This window comes from Pelmatolapia mariae, linkage group LG8 (genome assembly GCF_036321145.2).
Source record: "Pelmatolapia mariae isolate MD_Pm_ZW linkage group LG8, Pm_UMD_F_2, whole genome shotgun sequence".
NCBI lineage: Eukaryota > Metazoa > Chordata > Actinopteri > Cichliformes > Cichlidae > Pelmatolapia > Pelmatolapia mariae.
Window position 1 is genome coordinate 21,842,239 of NC_086234.1, and position 19,387 is coordinate 21,861,625.

The 19,387-nt window shown below is 40.3% G+C and overlaps 1 protein-coding gene across 1 annotated transcript in view; it reads right to left on the bottom strand.

The window, feature by feature from the left end:
* Window positions 1-9,941: 9,941 nt before the first annotated feature.
* Window positions 9,942-19,387, bottom strand: part of snx29 (sorting nexin 29) — a 137,009-nt gene continuing 127,563 nt past the window's right edge. Inside the window, exons 20-21 of the mRNA XM_063481540.1 lie at window positions 17,790-17,929; window positions 9,942-10,489 (exon numbers count right to left, since the gene is read on the bottom strand). Of these exons, the coding sequence (XP_063337610.1) occupies window positions 10,363-10,489; window positions 17,790-17,929 (267 nt within the window). The 3' untranslated portion in view covers window positions 9,942-10,362. The remainder of the gene's footprint in view (window positions 10,490-17,789; window positions 17,930-19,387) is intronic.

Genomic DNA, 19,387 nt, shown 5'->3' on the forward strand with positions numbered 1-19,387 from the left:
GAGTGTGGCAGCCCACTGTAATCTTTGATGTAGTTTCAAACACACAGTTTATGTTGGCATAATTTAAAAAAAAAATACCTTTCATTACTGGCTTGAGGATACCACTTGACCTTAGCTACCCATAGCATGAAGTAGAAGCAAAGACTAGAGAGGAGCTCAGATTTTATTTTTTGTATTTTACACCCAGCTGTGATCGTTACTCTGTGCACACACACTTTTTGCAGTAGTGGTATGAGGTTGTCTCCTTTAAAGCTTTCAAGAGCTGACCTTGAAGTCCACAAGTGTGAATATAACCTGTGTGGTGGCCAGTTATGAAATGACTGTGTCTGCCTCTCCAGTGGAGTCGCCACCTGCCAGGTGTTTCTGTGCCCTCCACACAATAAATGCCAAGAATGACTCCAGCGTACGTATCCCTGTGAGAGTAAGGAATGAGGGGTCGCCTCTTTTTATTCTGAAAAATCAAATGGTGATGTTAGTAATATTTGTAAATGTATTGTGGGGTAAAAGTATACACATACAAATAATTAAATTAGTTTGCATTTGTTTACTGAAGTGAGCTGTTATTTCTATGCAGCAGAGGTCAGTTATGCTGCTGAATGCAGCACATCGTCAAATGCGGTTTGCTAGCTATTATATGCTTTTAAAAGCTGTGGGAAGTTGGGCAATAAAAAGACGGGCAGGGCACAAAGACATGCATGTTAGGTTAATTAGTGACTGTAAATTGGGGGTGTAAATGTGAGTGTGAATGAATGTTGTCTGTTTGCCCTGAGATAAATTGGCAACCTGTGCAAGGCGTACCCCGCCTCTCACCCCGTTGACACCTGGGATTGCCTCCGACACAACCATAGCTCTAAATTGGATAAGTGAAAGGAAGTGGATTCATCGGTCTTTGAGTTGAGCTGTCTTTCTTCAGTGAACTGCGTTATTCTCCAGTGACGAGAATAATGTGCAGGTCTTGACTTGATTGCAATTGCTGTGGGTATGCTATGTCATATATATATACACTGGAGCTGCTCTGTTTGAATATTTTATCTGCTCTATAATATTTTTTCATATGAAATCTCACACAGTGTCATATAACCATAACTAAAATATTAATGCCTAGACACTACTGACCCTGGAAACTGTCTACAGCGACCCTAAAACTAAAAATACATGGGTTAACTTTAGATATCTAGCTGGCATTATCAAATTAGCTCTGGCTTTTGTTTTAATGAAGATTGAATACTGACCCAGTACCCAATAGGTTTTTTTCTAAATATATGAAAAAAATGTATCCGTACTTTTGGAGCTTTCATCCTTACAGCTCTATAAGTTGTCCCTTTGAGTCTCGCCTTTGACTCAAAGAGACAAAAGAGAGAATAAAAGAGCAAATTTGCCACAAGAAACACTCTAAAGGACAAGAATATGACAGAAGGTAGCTGTATCCCAAGCCAGAAACAACTACTCGCTGCTGCTAACATGACATTCTTTTACAGTGGCCCTGAGAGGCCAAACGGACTGCAACTTAAGAAAACACCAGCAATAACAAAAACGCTGCAAAAGCACACAAAACACAACGGAAATAGGAAAAAAGAAAACAGAAATATAGGGGGAAAAAAACAGATTTCCAAAAGCACAAGGGAAGTGTTTCTGGGGAGACAATAACCCGACGGACCAGTTGCAGGAACCAAAATATGCTAAGAATTGCGCTGCGCTAAAAATCTGTCATCGGTATTTTAAGAATCATGATAAAAACACACCTACCATGTTTTGGGTTCCTGCAACTGGTCCGTCGGGTTATTGTCTCCCCAGAAACACTTCCCTTGTGCTTTTGGAAATCTGTTTTTTCCTATTTGTTTTGTTTTTTCCTATTTCTGTTTTGTTTTTTCCCCATTTCTGTTGTCGTTTTTCCTATTTCCGTTGTGTTTTGTGTGCTTTTGCAGCGTTTTCCTTATTGCTGGTGTTTTCTTAAGTTGCAGTCCGTTTGGCCTCTCAGGGCCACCGTACATTCTCTTTCAAAGCATCTGCAGAGACAAGATGCTAGCACCAAGCTAGTATTGTAGCAAAGAACCTAGGACCCTGAATGATGTTAAAGCTGAGTGCGTGCTAACCTGAGATAATTAGTCAGGCTTGTATCATTGCAGCTTCCATTTCCCACCATACTCGCCATGTATTCTATGTGATACAATGCAGTGTGTGTTTGGTGGTGGGTACAGCAGTGTAACAGCATTTTTGCCCTCCAGGGCTTCACACCAGTCGCATTACAAAACTATGAAGTAGTGCGAGACATTAAAATGTCCTCCATTGCTTAACATTGCAGTCTATTTAAAGAAATCAGCATTATTTCCACCTCTGAGTTGGAACAAGTTCTCAGACACCTTCAGGAGTCCTTGCCAGCGCTAGCAGCTGCATCGTTAGCGCAACGCAGGTCCTTCTCACCTCCCACTTCCTCCCCTGCTGCAGTTTAAGCACTTCTAGGTGTTCTGATCGAGCTTCTGGGCTGATTAAAAGAGCGCCATAGACTATTGTGGAAAGCCTGCGATAGCTTTGAGAGGCAGGTAAAGCACAGTTCAGGACCTGATTGCATTGTGAGGAGGAGGCAGGTTGCAGTTAAAGGAAAACTCAAATGAAGACAAAAACAAAGGAGGGCCTCGTGAGAGCTGTTGGTTTTCTGCAGTAGGAGCTGAATCCCAACCTGAAGCTGTGAAAATAAATGAGAAATTGTAAGACAATCCATGCTGCTTGTGTACTTTAAGCATTACCATGAAATTAACATACCATGTCGCATACATATTTGATTCTTTTTTCTTATCTGGCCCCCAACATGATGAGAATCTGCACATCAGTTATGTAATTAACGCTGCTGCATGTTCCCTTCATACTGGAGAAGTTTATAAACAGCTTAGGGATAAAGCACACAGTTTATTTCCCATGTTCCCAGAACTGATAGCATATTAATTAACATAATCCATTACAGCTTAACTTGGGATTTCATTTAGATAAGATACAACAGAAATGTATCCTCTGATCAGAGCCTTAAGTGATCGAACCCCCTGCTCCCTCCTTATAACTACAGGTTATGTGAACTTTGACGTAACAGGCAGGAGTCTGCACTCAATGCAGAATAAATTGAAAAAGATGAAAGGAGGGGGGGAAGAAAAGCCTGAAACAATCAATTTTCCAAGACACTATTTGAAGATTCAGCGACAGACGGCAGCAAGGAGAGTTGAGAGGAAAATCCTCCGAAGGGCTGGTTCACTCTGTCTCTCCTGCCTCATCGCCGAGTAGGGTAATAAATAGAGGCGGCGAGTGACTGGCTGAGTAAATACAATGTGCCAAGCAGGCTCAGTCTCTGAGGGAACAAGGTATGGCAAGAGAGAGAAAGGATGAGATTGGAAGTGGTGGAGGGCTTGGAGAGACAGGAAGGGATGGGAAGCAGTGTGAGAAGGATAAAGGTAGTCTTAGGGTTTGAGAGGCTAGAGAAGAGCAGGATAAAATCAGCTGCCTATAGGTGGAAAATGGAAGAATGGAAGAAGACATGGAGAGAGTGAAGATGAGGTGGGGATTGGAGAGCACTGTTAGAAATGAACATCATCTGAGAGAGGGTGAGGGGCTGAAGGAGAGCAGGATGTACCTGAAGAAAATCAACAATGAAGGAAAAAACGAGGCAGAAAAGGGTATAAAGATAAAAGGCAAGAAAATAAAAAGACAAGGGTGAGAGAGGGAGCAGAGAGGAGAAGAAAAGACTCAGAGAGAAAGAGGAGAATGAGAGAGCAAAATTTGGGAAGGTGCTGTTCATTGGCGGTGCAGAGGAGGGGCATGGCCCACCTGCAGGGATACAGTGAACATTTAATTTAGCTTCTGCCAGCTGAAGAACAGCAAGACTGTGAACACACACACAAAAAAATGCTCACGCTCAGATGCAGGTCGTGCTTTCTGACAAATAATCAAAACCTCCAAACACTGAGAAACACAAACAGCCAAGCTGAATCACAGGCTGCAGGGAACTGAAAACAGTAATAATTGCCACTTATTAACTCATGCTAATTGATACAGATCAAAGGGCTTATTCTGGTTTTGGCATAATAGAAAATTCTCTGCAATCCTAAGAAGCACAGGTAGGGATAAATAAATACAGTGGAGATGGATGCTAAGTAAAATGCAAAATAACTATGGTGAAGGGTAGAGTAGGGTAGAGGTGAGGCTGTTCCATGTTGTTATAAGTAACATGCGATCTGATGCCACGTGTGTCTTGTAGAGAAAGCAGTTCTGCTTATACAGTGACCTTGTTCAAAGCAGGGTCTCTGTCTCCTTGATTCCTCTCACAAATGTAAGAGCTGGGTAATTACATGCTGTCCTGTAAAATGATCCCACGAGGAACTCTGTGTCTTCAAGGCAAGGCTGGAGAGGCAAAGAAAAGTGGACGGGGATGAAAAGGTGAAAGATGGTACATTTATTTATGAAATTTAAAAAAACAAAACAGGAAAAATGCAAAATTTGCAAATAAATATGGATTAATTTTGAATTAGATGACAACAAAGACGTTGGCTAGGGACATGTTTACCACTATGTAGCAGCTCCTCTTTTACAGTCTGTAAATGTCTGGTAACAGATTTTTGGGAGAACAATGTTGTGCCATTCTCAGGATTTTAGCTGCTCAACAGTCCTGGGTCATCTTTGCATCTTTGTTGTGTTTTTCATTTCATGATGTAACAGATGCTTTCAACCAGTAAAAGGTCTGCACTGCAGGCTAGTTTGGACTCTTTGACTATGAAGCCGCACTGATACACTGAAAAAGATGTCATCTGGATGGGAACGTTTGTCGTCCTAAAACATGTACATACCTTCCAGCACTGATTATACCTTTCAAGATGTGCAGACTGATAATTCCATAGATAATGATGCATCTCATCAGAGATGCAGGGTTTTGTTTTACGCGCTTATAACAAGCCGAATGACGTGTCTCCTGTTTTTTTCCGATCACGTCACAGATTTTTACTTTGAGCCAGATCTAATTTAAAAAGAAGTAGATGGAGAAGATGGCAGTGTTTATACATATGTGGCATTTTCATTGCATGACAGAGCTTTAACCTACGTTTGTGGTGAACTGTGTTCACAGACAGTGATTTCTGAAACTGTTTCTGAGCCCATGCAGTGAATCATGCCTGATTTTAAGGCAGTGCTGCCTGAGGCCCCAAAGATCACAGGTATCCAATACTGATTTTCAGCCTTGCTTTGGATTCTCTGAATCTATTGATTATGTCGTGTACTATAGATGATGAGATGTTCAAAGTCTGAGAGAATGAAATGTTAAAGAACATTATTCCAGAATTTGTTAACTGAGGTGTTTGCAGATTGGTGAAGCTCTGCACATCTGTAATTCTGAGACAATCTGCGTGTCTAAGATGCTCTTTTTATACGCAACCATATAACTGACCAATTGACAGTTGAAGTAATTAGTTGCACAATTTTTCTCCAGCTGTTTCCTTTTAGTACCACATACTTTCTAGCTTCTTTTTTCTGCCTGATTCTAACATCCCAAAGGGGTTCCATCTGGTTAAGGTGAAGACTCTGTGCAGGCCAGTCAAGTTCTCCCGCACTGGACTTGCTCATCCGTGTCTTTATGGACCTTGCTTTGTGCACTGGTGCACGGTCATGTTTGAACAGGAAGGGGCCATCCCCAAACTGTTCCCACAAAGTTTGGAGCATTAAATTGTCCAAAATGTCTTGGTATGTCAAAGCATTAAGAGTTCCTTCACTGGGACTCGAATGGCATCCTGGTACCATGCTGGAATTCATTGAGCTTCTAAGAGCGATCCATTCTTTCACAAGTGTTTGTTGAAGGTGTTTGCATGCCTAGGTGCTTGATTTTATACACATGTAGCTGTGAAAGTGAATACATTTGCTAATATAGTGTATATGTAAAACACAGGAACATCCCATACGTTCAGGTTTGCACCACTTCGGTTTTTTAATCTCATAAAAGCCAAAGCCAAGCCCGGCGATTTTATTCCATTAAAACAATAGAAATGTTAGAGAACATGTCTCGTGCTCAACGCTCGGTGTTCTTGGCTTACATGCAGCCAGTTGAGTGTAATGTTTAAGATTGCCAAAAGCAGCCATCCACATCCTTAACGGGCTTGTAACCAATTTTCCGGTCAATGGACGATGAGCATTTTGTACACCCTTGCTGTTCTTTTTTTTAATTTTCCCTCTATTCCAACTGAGCACAGCAAACCCAGAAACGGGGAACTGTCTTTCCCAAAATGGCTGTGTGGTTTAAACAAAAGCTCAGAGAATGCTTAGTGAGGCAGTGAAGGTTAAGTATTCATTAAACCAAGAGAAAAACAGATGCAGCGAAAATCAAATCCACAGCATCTATCCATGTATGCATACGGTTCACAGAGAGAATGTGATGGGAGGACTGATGAGTTCATCTCGCCATATAAACACATGTACGCTTTACTACACACCTAATCTGTATTTAAATTGCACCGCACACACCATCTGCATGCATGCATAAATGCACTCTGACATGACTTCACATTCTGAGCTTATTATGCAACAAATGTAGTGGCCGATTTGCTTTCATCCGTGAACGCGAGCGACAATGTTAACAATGACAGTAAGTGACACAGAAGTGTTGGTAGCGTAGATGCGATACTCTTTATTGTTTAGTCCCTCTTTGCTGTGACAGTGATGGATAAGGCCAGGCCGCTGACAAAAGGCAAGGACAGAAAAGTACATAAGAACAAACGAGGCATACTACAAAGAGAACAGTTTGGCTGCAACTCAATAAGCCAATTTCACTTTCTTTGCTTGTCATCACTCCTGTTACCAGCCTCAAGGTGCAGCAAGCAATTACGGGGGAAGGAGATGGACTCATTTGAAAGAATACTGATGTACTGAAAACTCTACCCAAAAAGAAGGGAAGCTCCACCACTGTGCATTTTAAGACTACCTGAAATACTTAAAGAAGTGTGTGATGGGCAGCAGTGGTCACAGAGTTTCAGGTTTAAAATATGTCCTGTGGAGTATTGAGTGCTTTTTCTCCAAAATAAAATAATTGCAAAGCTCATTTTTTACGTTTTAAATATACTGCATTGTTTACATCAACAGGAGATTAGGAGCCTTGGTCAAAATAGAAACAGCGTGTATATGGATGGCTTCATAGTGCTATAAAAACCCCAAAGGGTATCAATCAGCTGCTTTAAGGGTTTCTTAAGTCTTAAATCACAAAAGTTTTTTGTTATTAGCGGGAACTGCACAAATCTGATAAATTAGCTCCTTGTTTCTGTCTTTTAGGTTATATTAGCCACTAACAGCTAAATGCACCCTAAACTTCAGCTGCAGCTGGGTGAGCTGTTTTATTAATGTGGGCACCATCCAGTCTAAAGCTCAGTGATGGTGGCTTTCTCATTGATGCTGCATACAGTTGCTGTGCAGGACACTACCACATATATCGCATGAATATTTGTGCTGAAAAGTTAAGAGTGATTCCCACCTTCACTGTAAAACTGATGAATGAAACAGCTGCTTTTTTTATTACTACAATGAACACACAACATGTTTGCTAGCAGTACAGATTACACACAATCATGATCTGTGGGCTTATTTTCTATAAGGCAGTTCTGCACCTGCAGTGTCACCAACTCCACTGTTTTATTGTATCACAGTCGTATAAAAAATGATAATGATTATCTCAGGGATAAAAACCTATATATTGATGAAAGTCATGTGACAGTTTCCTGCCATGACTGGAGTGTTTACCAGCGGCTCGATACTAGTGAGGGTCGTTTTTTGTGTGTTTTAGAATATCAACTTAATTAAAAACACACAAGGCTTGTTCTGTTAACCTCCCATCAACAATGGTCAGGAGTGTTTACCACTTTTGCGAGCCGCCCCCTTTGATACAAGTTTCCCAAAGCCCTTCTAACACAATCACTCATTTGAACGTAGTCCGACTACTCTTGCGTAATCTATACATATGCATGAGCTCCTGCTTTACACCACACTTGATGCTTGGCAGCACTTTGCTTGCACTCTAACAAGCAGCTTTTCTTCAAGTGTTTAGTCATTTTTAAAACATTCATTCGCAACATAACGCTGCATGAAAATCTTGCTAAGACACATTAGCAAAACAATCATTAAATATTGAATTGCAGTTCAGTCAGTCGACCTTTGATAATCACCCATATTTATGTAATGAATAGGAGGGTAAACCTCCAAAACACAGCTATTTCACAATCTTGTTCCCCCCTCCCCAAAAAACAGTTTAAAATATAATTAAAAACAGAGTGCAGTGATATGCAAATAATTTAAAGACCCATATTTATTTGAAAATGGTACAAAGACAACATATCCAATGTTAAAACTGGTCATTTTCTAGATATTTTTGAAAACATGTCCGTTTTAAATATGATGCCAGTCTCTTGTCCCAAAGACACAATGTTTTCCACTAACTTGCATCATTTTAGAACTGAGGAGACCAGCTGCTGTAGTTCTAAAAGTGAAATATTTTATTAATCTTACTTTTTAAAAAAATAAGATTTCTAATGTTTCACAGTTTAGAGCCTCCTTTGTCATATCTTTTGTTTTAGGTTAGTAACAGGTGTGCACTGCAGGCTGGCCAGATTAACTCCCCAAGTCTTTCACTACAGAGCCGTGCTGTTGTGACGAATGCATTGTCTTGGAGAAATAATGGGTCAGCAATAATGGTGCTTTATAAATGTGCAAGATGCTCACACTACGTGCCTCAATGTTTCCTGTGTACTATTTTCAATGTCATGAAATCATTTGCAGATGATCGCATTCTGTTTATTAGCATTTTACAGAAAAGTCAACTTTTTCGGTAAAAGAGTTATTTGGTCAATTTTAGTGGGATTTTATTATTTTACCGTTTTCTCATCTTAAAATATGTACGACACGAATTGATATTACACAAGGACAAATGTACTGGGCCATCTCATTACATCTATAGGAGCTGCTCGATCATGGGAACCGATGCCATGAAGCTCCTGGTGCACAGTTTCTAACACCCGCAGATATTGAGTCACTTTTATGTACTGTGTGCCTCAGCACTTGGCAACACTGCTTTGTTACTACACATAGTCTGCAACTTTGTGGCTCGAGTTGCTGTGCTCCAAATGCTTCCTCTTTGAGATGATACCTCTCACAGTTGGTTGTGTTTGTAAAATTTGCAAAGGTGGAGCACACTGCTAGGTTCTTGATTTTATAGACCTGTGGCAATGGGACTGAAAACACCTGAATTCGAAAATAAAGAGGTGTGGCCCAATATTTATGTCCATATCGTGTTTGCAGGGAACGTTTAAGAATCTTTTGGAATAAATTGCCTCCATTTATTACTCATAAAATGTGGCTGCTTTTATTCTAAGTAACAATCCCGGTTATCCCAAAGGGTTCACAAACCTTATAACCGTGCATCAAACTAAGATCACTGGTTATGTGATCAAGCATTTTTGAGAGGACATAAGAATTTACACTCATTTACGGCCATTTATTCATTTACCAAGGGGCTATTCAAAAACTATGAAGGAAAGGAAAAAGGAGAGACTTCTTTTTTTTCCTTTTTAAATGAAACTGACTCCCCAGACACTCATTTTCACAGTCTTAGATATTTTAGTTTACCAGTGGTGTTTAAACCAAATCCTTTACCGTGATTATTAAACTGAATTTCTAACTTTTTTTGATAATTACTGCACCCATGGTAACATTAAGCTATGTTACACATATCACAGATTTTCTATAAAAGCCATATAATATATCAGAAGCAGGAAGAAGGAATGCCCATTGCCTGGTGGTCCACGCCACTGATGGTGAATCAGTGTTGTCCAAAAATGTAATGGCACTAAAATGCTGAGACATAAGCAGAAAAAAAAAATCATTTCCAACCAAAGACTTTAATCCCCCCCCCCCCCCCCCCCCTTTGACCTCCTGCACATGCAAACCCGTTCCCTACTGACCCAGAGCAGGAATGCAGCTACAAATACTGTAGGCACTGTGACCATGAAATACTTTCACTACAAAACTTAAGAAAAACAACATGTCCCCATCATCCCAGTGTGTTTGAGAAAATAGGATTCCAAGCTAGTCCATGTGCAGCTTATAGAGTCTTACAAAGAGTCTTGGCAGAGAGTCTTTTAGTCTCTCAGTGAGGTAAAAGACACTATTTGATTGGGTCCATCAATAGGCAGTTTCAGGGGAGTAATTCATCCCTTACTTAGCTAGGCAACACAAAGAAATCTTTTCATATTCTCCTGGAATTGCCTGCAGTGAAGGTTTAGGTGACCCAGGCGTTTTATCTGTAACGCCTGCAGATCTGCAACATTGTCCCCAGATCTGAGTTCAAAGGCCCTCGGGTTAAAGGTCACCACTCTGAGGTTCAGGTCTGGCTTCCTGGGTGTTCCTGCGCCCCAGTCTGGGAAAACGTGATGAAGTTTTCGACCGTGGCGTCTTGGCTCCGCCATCGTTGGCTTGGGGTGTGTCTCTAGATAAGAGAGAACAGCAGGAAGGAGAAGAAAGACACGTGGAGTTTAAACGAACATCTGCTGAAGTTTATTACCAAGTTTATTATTCAAACACACCACTGATGCTGCGTCTGGTGGAATAAATGCATCATTTCCCTTCTGCCACAGAACCTCTCCCCTTTGAAAACCAGCTAATAGATACATTTCCATTTTGCTTCTCTAATTGACTGTTTGTTTCCCTTTAGTTACTATTACTACATCTGCCAAGATTTTCTCTTGGATGGCTCATTTGCAGTTTCCTATTACAACAGATTCATTATTCAAAATTTGGAGCAATTTTTGAAACATGAGGTCATTGCTTTTAGACAGAGGGTGACAAGAACAGACTTCTCATTTCTAATTAGTGTGTTTTTTTTTCTGTGACTAACTGATTAAGTACCACTACATGGACTATACACATGATAGTCACATACAAGATATCAATGTAGATACATGGGAATAAAATTAAAGAATTGTTTTTCCAATTCAATGCAATTTCATTTATATTGTGCCAAATCACATCAGTCGCCTCAAGGCATTTTGTATTGTAAGGTAAAGACAGTGAAATAATAGCAAGAAAACTCCAACAATGACACGACCAGCCCCGCCCCCCATAAGCAAACACTTGGCGACAGTGGGAAGAACAAACTGCTTTTTAACAGGAAGCCAGCTTTTGTGTTGTAAAGCCACAGAGTCCTGTCATTAGCTGTATAATTTTAAGAAATGTGAGCTTGAGTTCTAAAAGCCTCTTTTTCTTGGCTTACATATTTGCTTAGATTCCTAATCAAATGCTAAAACAAGACAAAATCCTTTAAAACGGATTACATAAACTTTTATAATATAAATTTATATGAACTTCTGCTACAGTGTGGAAAATGTTGCAGTATGTAAAGAAATCCATGGCTTGAGCTTTTGCAATGATTGTATAATCACTGCTAGATTTACCCTTTTTCAATTTGGATGTTTCAATTTCAACCTGATGACATTGAACGAGAGCCACTTGTCAAACAAAGGAAATCAAAAGCAGGAGACCGAACACATGGAGTTGAATGCTTTCTCTGCGTACCTGTGTTCTCCTGCTCAGATTTTATTCCTTTCAGAAACAACCAGCAGCGACCGCAGCAACTTAATCATTATTTCTCAAATACAGTATATAAGCCAGTCACCTCTCACTGCTGCTGGTGACAAAACTGTGACCATTAAGTGTAAATAAAAAATGGACACACTCAAAAAAGTCAGCCATAGTTTTTTTTGACACCTTTAGAAGCTAAAATTCAGCATCTTGGCTGCTTCACAACAAGCAAAAGGTGGATCAGACTGAGAAATCAGGGACAGTGTATGCTCATATATACTTGGTCAACTGCAAAGTGGCCACAACATAAAGTAGACCCTTGTTTATTGTCAGTTTTGGCCTAAATGGGACCACTATTTATATAATGTTACATATTTTTGATTAAATACCACATGACACTAGCTTTAGGGCTTGAACTCATATCAGAAGAGTGTTTACTGATGTCTTTTTTGCAGTATCCTGCTGCACTTGGTTTCACCTTTGTTACCTGAATGCTCCATCTTTCTCATACAGTCCTTGGCAGTGACTCTGTAATAGAAGCAGTGGGTTCAACTGTTCAAGTAGCAATAAGGAAGAGAGCATCTCCTTCTTGATGTCCAATTGGCCCAAATTAATGATGCACCGCAGCTGCTGGAGGTATGATTAAGATTAGCGGGGACATCTGAGCTGTTCAATGTTAGGGACTTTCATTTCCACTCGAACAATACGGGCTAAAAATAAATACACTTGTGGCATGGAGCTTGTGTGGAAGGCAGCAGGGGCAAAAAAGCTTCACGGTGGCGGATCCCAAAAACTCTGTCATGTTAAAACAGATGGATACAAAGAAGGAACAGTCACAGCACAGTCCTGCAAGCATACGTTTACATTCAAAAATGCCATATACAAATGCATGGCTCACAAGTGTCTGTGTCATAATCATCAAGATCAGAGAGCTTTGGGCTACAGCGAACTGCCTCAGATCTCTTAATATATGGTGAATATTTTTCCCCCCTCTGGCATAACGTACATTTAGCAGTGGCTCAAGTACCACTTATTCCCAGACCTCCACTGCACCAGGCAGGCTCAATCAAACACAGTCACACTATTTGAATTTGACAAAGATTGGAAAAAAAACTGATATGATGGGGAGTTTTATCAGCAAAAATCATACTAAATTGAGTGCAGCATGCAGAGTTGAAACTGCAAGCCACCTCATTTATTCATAGCAAACTGTGTAAAATAGCAAAATGTGTCAAATTAATTAGGCCTATAGATTTTTTTCCTGCCTCTCAGCATGTGTTTGTCCTCCATTTGGACACGATATTGATTTGTGCAGGATAATAACTTTCCCAGGCACTGTTGGAATATTAAAAACTTGAATGAAGAGAAATCTAATTAGAGTAAACAGGAGCACAAACACAAGCACACAACTAAATGACTGCCTAACCCAAAGGTAGGTTATAATAAACAGTACAGTTTGAATAATTATCAATTCTCTGCCACACACACACAAACAATGCACCACCGCAGTAAAAGGTTGTATACTTATTCTGAGGTCAAACTGCCTGAAACTCCTCAGCAGTGAGATAAAGGTCTACAAAACTCTTTTTCCCCTGATGCAGCAGGTCAGTAAGGCGAGAGCCCAGACTGAGTACTGTGTTCTGAGTAAACTGCAAAAGTGGTGAGGTTGAGCTGCATACTAAGTGGTGGCAAATCTAGGAAGAGGTGTTACCTCGTCACTGTTCCAGACAAGTGAGGAAAATTGCAGCATGCAAGACTGGAGTGTGGAGAGAGACGAAGATCTGTGGCCAGATAAGTGTTGGCCACCAAACAAAGTGTGTGCCTTGTTTCTTAAAAATATATATATATTTTTAGAAAAAACAACAACAAAAAACACACTGCTGTAACTGAAATGGTAAATGAACTGCTTTTATATGGTGCTTTTCAAGTCACAAAGCATTTTACACTACAATCAATGATTCACATACACAAAAAAAAAAAAAATCACAGCTAGGTCTGCCCATGTTCGCCTCATCATCAACAATGAAGGACAGAATCACCGACCTTCTGACTGCTGAACTAGGTGTCTACCACAGTGAAGCTGGTCATCGTTAATAAAACAAGGGTACAGCTAGGGCTGGGCCATATCATACCGTTCATGGTAATACCGGTATAATGTTGGGCAACGATAGGAAAATGAAATATCGCGATAAAATATGGGTAAAACGCGCATGGGTAGTGCTGGTTTAGCTTTCGTCCGTCAGATACAGAACAAAGCACTATTTTTGGTAGAGCATGCTAGCGGGCCGTCGTTATTACCGTGTTTTTTGGAAAATACGGCACACTTAAAATCAATCCTTTGATTTTTCTGAAAGTCAACAGTGCCCCTTATAATCCCGTGTGCCTTATGTATGAATTCTGGTTGTGTTTACTGACCTCGAAACAATTTTATGTGGTACACGGCGCTCGAAAATCTGTCAGATGTTTTAGTACGACTTTGCTAAGCTACGAACCCGCACCGCTTTTATATAACTTTAATGCACATAAAAAACAGCTGCTTGTTTAAGTGAAAATACATTGATGGGGGTTTTTTTTGCACTAATAAAGTTGCGGAGTTGTAAAGTATTTTGTCTAGTGTCAATTATATCGTCAGTTATATCGTTATCGCAAATTTTCAAATGTATATCGTGCTAAATATTTTTGGTCATATCGCCCTGCTCTAGGTACAGCCATGCTAGCAACTTTATAATCCTTCTATCAATTAAGTAAACGTGCAGGACATTTATTGGCTCTTCTGAAGTACGCTTTCATTTAAAGAATTATCTTAAACAACCAAATCAATCAGTAAAAACTCCCATAAAACTGTGCACTTGAAAAATAGACTAAACTGTTTATAAAGCATCTTCTGTTTGCTTTTCTAAACCTCAACTTTAGCATTTTGGCTACCACCGTGTTGGTTCATTGGAGCCAGAAGTCTCCAAACTTAAGGTGGCTAAATGACAAGTTATCAACTGATGCTAGAAAATTCTGTTAAAATGCTCCAAAAAAGCTAAAGAAGTCACTTGAATTAGCTTAGCTTAGAGCAGTGTTTCCCAACCACTGTGCAGCGACATATAGGTGTGCCATGAGAAATGATCAGGTGTGCCGTGGAAGATTATCTGGTTCCACCTGATTAGTACTCTCAGCGATCGGCTGAGTAATGGGCAGAACAATTACATTCTCTTCCACTAGAGTGCAGTACAACTACCTGCTCTAATTAAGTGGGTTGCCAACTGCCAGTAAAACAAAAGAAGACGCAGCGCGTAATAGCAATACCTAAAATAATTCAAAAGAAAAAGTAGTCAATCTGACCTGTGACCTGGAGACAAACCGAGCTAATTCTGCTATACCTGGTGCACAGGGAAAAATTATCAATGTGCTTTTTGTGATATTTTTGTTTGGTGGTGTGCCGTGTGATTTTTCTAATGTGAAAAATGTACCGTGGCTCCAAAAGGTTGGGAAACACTGGTTTAGAGCAATCAGCTTCAGCTACCTATCAGTCAATCAAAGTGGCCACTGGACTCACTTTAAGCATTAACTAAATCCTAAATGGGTGAGTTAGAAACTAAACCCATTTTCTGGTTTTATTTAGTGAAGACATTCTTTTTAATGTGTTAGATTTATGCATAACATGGGAATCTCTGGAAACTGACTCACTTTTCCTTTTTTCCCCCCTTTTTTCCTACACTTCAACTCTTCATAAACAAAGTTTCAAGTAATATCAAAAACCACAAAGCGTTTACTTTTAGAGCCTGCCTCATGTAACCACTCGAGGAACACTGCATGTTAATTTAAGTGTGTTGTTCAGTGAAAAAAACAAACAAAAAAACCCACTGAAGATCACAGAAGATACAGCATACTGACATTAGAGAAGATTTAGTTACACGAACTCTTTGTACTCCATTTCGCATTAGAGACGTTTGAGCCTCTGGAAATAAAGACACCGTCCACTGTCACCTTAAAATCTCATCCTGTAACAGACTGCTGTGATCAAATAGATAAGCGTCAGCGCTTATGTCAAAATAATGCTAAGTAAAATCAAAGTAATGGGAACACTTCCAGCTCTCCGACACTTCAGACAAACCACAGGAGGAATAGTAGTGTTATAGCTGTTTAATGACTCACAGCCCATATTGAAAAGCGATGGTAAACTTATTTTTGGAGTTTGTGACAGGAATACAGTCAGTGCAAATAACCACGAATTTTCAGGTGTTGACGTCACTGCTTCAGCAGCAAAAAGCTGTCATATCAATTCTGGCTTTGATTGATGCATCTCTCTCATAGCGATCTTTGAGCCACTGAATTTTGTGTCTTTTTTCAATGCACTGCAAGATTTGTTATCTTGCATTTGTGCCTCTTCAATCTTAGTGTTTGCCATTGTATCTGCCAAATCAGCAACCATACCTGCTGGCATTTTGTAACCCCAGACAAATATTGGCTGTGCACAGTTAACAGAGGGGGCGGGGAAACAGCTATTAAGAAAGTGAGCTGGAAAACTCATGTGAATAGATGCACTGAGTATCTGAAACTGTGAAGTAAACAATCGAGAGCTACTTTTGAGGTGAAGGTCACAGTTTATGTTAATGTTTCTCTCTGACACTGTGGTCAGATAATAAAGTGATGCATGGTTTCTTTAAAGGCCGAGCGCTACTCAACCTTGCGCCTCCTCCACCTCCGACCCCTCCCTCTTCCTCCATCAACAGGTTCATGACCACATTATTCAGGTGCTCATTCCTCACCGCAGAGGTTAGACATCATGAAAACACCAAAGGCAACATTGTCAAGGGCTGTTGAGATGCACGGCCCCTTACAAACCCACAGGAGTCGGTATTATTGTGGTACAGTACGCTGATCTGAGTTGATGAAGTGTCGTCTACAATTTCACTGAGTCGTGTGTAAAGATTTCAGCGTCACTACAGATTATAACAAGAAGACAACAGCTATTCAGCAACTGACATATTTAGAGGCTCTCTGCTACATGCTACACGTCTGCTTGCACACCGACTACAATGCTTAGTTGTGCGATGGTGTCGCTACGGTTACACTACAAACCAGAGTTTTTTTACTTGTAGTTTTAATTGAAAACCAGCACAAATGAGCTTGTCTGCACGTTTGTTTGTTTTCCCTTTCTACTCTAATACTTTGTTGTCTAAAAACCACACACAGAAAATATAAAATCTCAAGGACATGCCTTGAATGGGTACACACTGAGATGTACATCAGACACCAAATGACAAGGAAGGACTGCAGAAAGTAATGTCACACTGCAGAGTTATACACACACACACACACAGACTCACTCCTGAGGTGAAAACAATATCATCCACGCTGGAAAAAATGTAGTCGTTTCATTTTGAAAGATGACGCCGATGTCTCGGGAGAAGAAACGGCATTCCACTCGGATGGCGCGACAGGTCAGGCATGCTGGCTGATCGCAGTAAGTGGAAACTGATGTGAATATTGACAGGAAACGACTGGAACATCTCATTTTGAAATGTAGCCTGGGCGGTAGGTGGGCAGCCGAGGCATCATACATTTTCACACTTGCTAGTCTGAGAGAGAGTGTGTGTGTGTGTGTGTTTGTGTGTGTGCGTGTGTGTGAGAGAGAGAGAACATACTGTGTACTTTGCATGTGTGAATATGAGTGTTAAAGTCAGGGAAAGTTTGTTTTCCAGAGACTTCCAGGATTCTGTCTGCTCGCTTGTATCCTGTGCAAACTCTTCACACAACACTAGTGACAGTTAACGCTTCCTACAAAATGTTGTATATTACCGTACAATGATATAATAAACAGAGGCAAATGCCAGAAAGCTGTTATTTTTTTTTCTTTTTAGATGTTGTGTATGCAAACAGTGGTTAAACAAAATCTTTAAATAGGTAACCATGGGGACTATATTTGAGCTTCCTGTAGACAAAAAGCTAACAACTGCATTTGATGATAGATGTTATGTAAAGGAAACTAGAAAATTATTTACATTACTCCCACTCAAATTAGGTGAGAGTTCATTCTTAGAAATTTCTGGCAAAATTTCTCTTGGAAGTTTCTATAAGACGACGCCAACCTTTAACAGACACGATCTGAACATGTGCTGGAAGCTGTTACCTGAATCTGTTGCACCTACGCACACAACTGCATGTCATATATTTAAGCTAATATTCCGTTTTTCAGGAGCTTATGTGTGACCACTTACTGACAGAAAGGCAGCAGCGACAGCAGCGTCTCTTTGGTGGGGCTGGCTGTGAACTCTGGCAGCGTCTGGATCAGTTTGTTCATCACCGTGCGAAGGTAGCCCTGCAGCTGCTTCCTTCTTTCCTCCACAAACTTGGCATCCTGAGACAGATGAAGAAGAGTTAGTCTGAAATAGATACTGAGGTTAAAGCTGCACCTGAATACATACATCATGGATTGTTTGACTGCGTGTGACAGGATAATATTTCCTCGTAGCACCGAAACCACACCGTAGTATCACATGACTCTGCCTTAGAATTCATTTTCTTTTGGACTTCTGACCTGCTGATTTGGATTCACTTTAACTGCTATTATCAGTACAGCACAAGCTGTTTAGGTAGAAAATCCCACTGCAAATACAGCTAATTTTATTGGATGATTAAGCCAAGTGCCAATGAAGGAAGGTGGACGTTTTCAATGTTTGGTTTACTGCTATTCAGCTAATAGTTAGCAAGTGCTTGAAGACTAGCTGGCATCTTACATGAAAACTACGGGTGACTGTGGAAACCTGCTAACAACCACAGAAACTCCTCTTCGTGACCGATTTCATCTTGTGACTCCCAGCAATCACTTGCTAACCTAGTGGTTGCTCAGGGCCAGTGATTGGTCTTTAGGCTCGTGAAAACTGAGGCCTAGAGTAATTTAAAAAATAAATAAAGGAAAAGCGCGTGTACACCATTAGAAGAAATCAACTTCAACATTTGGGAAGGTCAAAGAGGACCTTTTTGTAGAAACAATTGCAAATACTGTATACATTTACACATTTACAGTTTTCTTTCTTAACTGTATTGGCGACAGGAAGTATGTACATTTTTGCACATGTGTAAAGTGACACAGATCGTGTTGTGACAAGCTGACTGGGACCGTGGAAAGGTAAGGAGTTGCAAATTGTGACTTAAAGACATGTAAATGAAAAAATATGTCACTGGTGTGCCAGATTCAGATCCTTTACAGGTATCCTCTGTGATGAATGGCTTTCAGTTTTTCTAGCATCCATACAAACCAACAGCACCCTGCTGACTCTCTGCCAGCGGCCAGGCTGTCCAATCCTTTCCAATCTGCTCTGACAAGAGATATTGCATAATCCAAAAAATAAAAAGCATTTTTTAGGATTACCACATTTATTATTTGTGTTGATTTTGTCATTTCATTTCTGATGTTGATAAAGCACAGTGTTCTGAGCATTCAGACCCGCTTCCACTGTGCGACTCTGAAGGCAGAGGCACAGAGCCACATGGCCAATGTGAGCATGGCTAATCGGCATCCAGCAAGGCTCAGAACAAAGCCTGGGCAATGCTCCGTGTTACTCTCTGGTGTTTGGGACTGGAACAAACAGCCATTGAAGGAGGCCAATATTTCCCTTTTTTTTCCAACTACTGCTTCTCTTTTGATCTGAAATCCCAAAACGCATGTGAATTTAATTGCTATGGCTTGAAATGCACATGTGGTTCTTTTGAACAAGAAGAATTAAGTGTTTTTAATACCAAGGCTGAATATGCAACCATGGGAAAACAACACTTTATTTTAAGAAGATACAGTATGTGATAACGCATCCAAAGA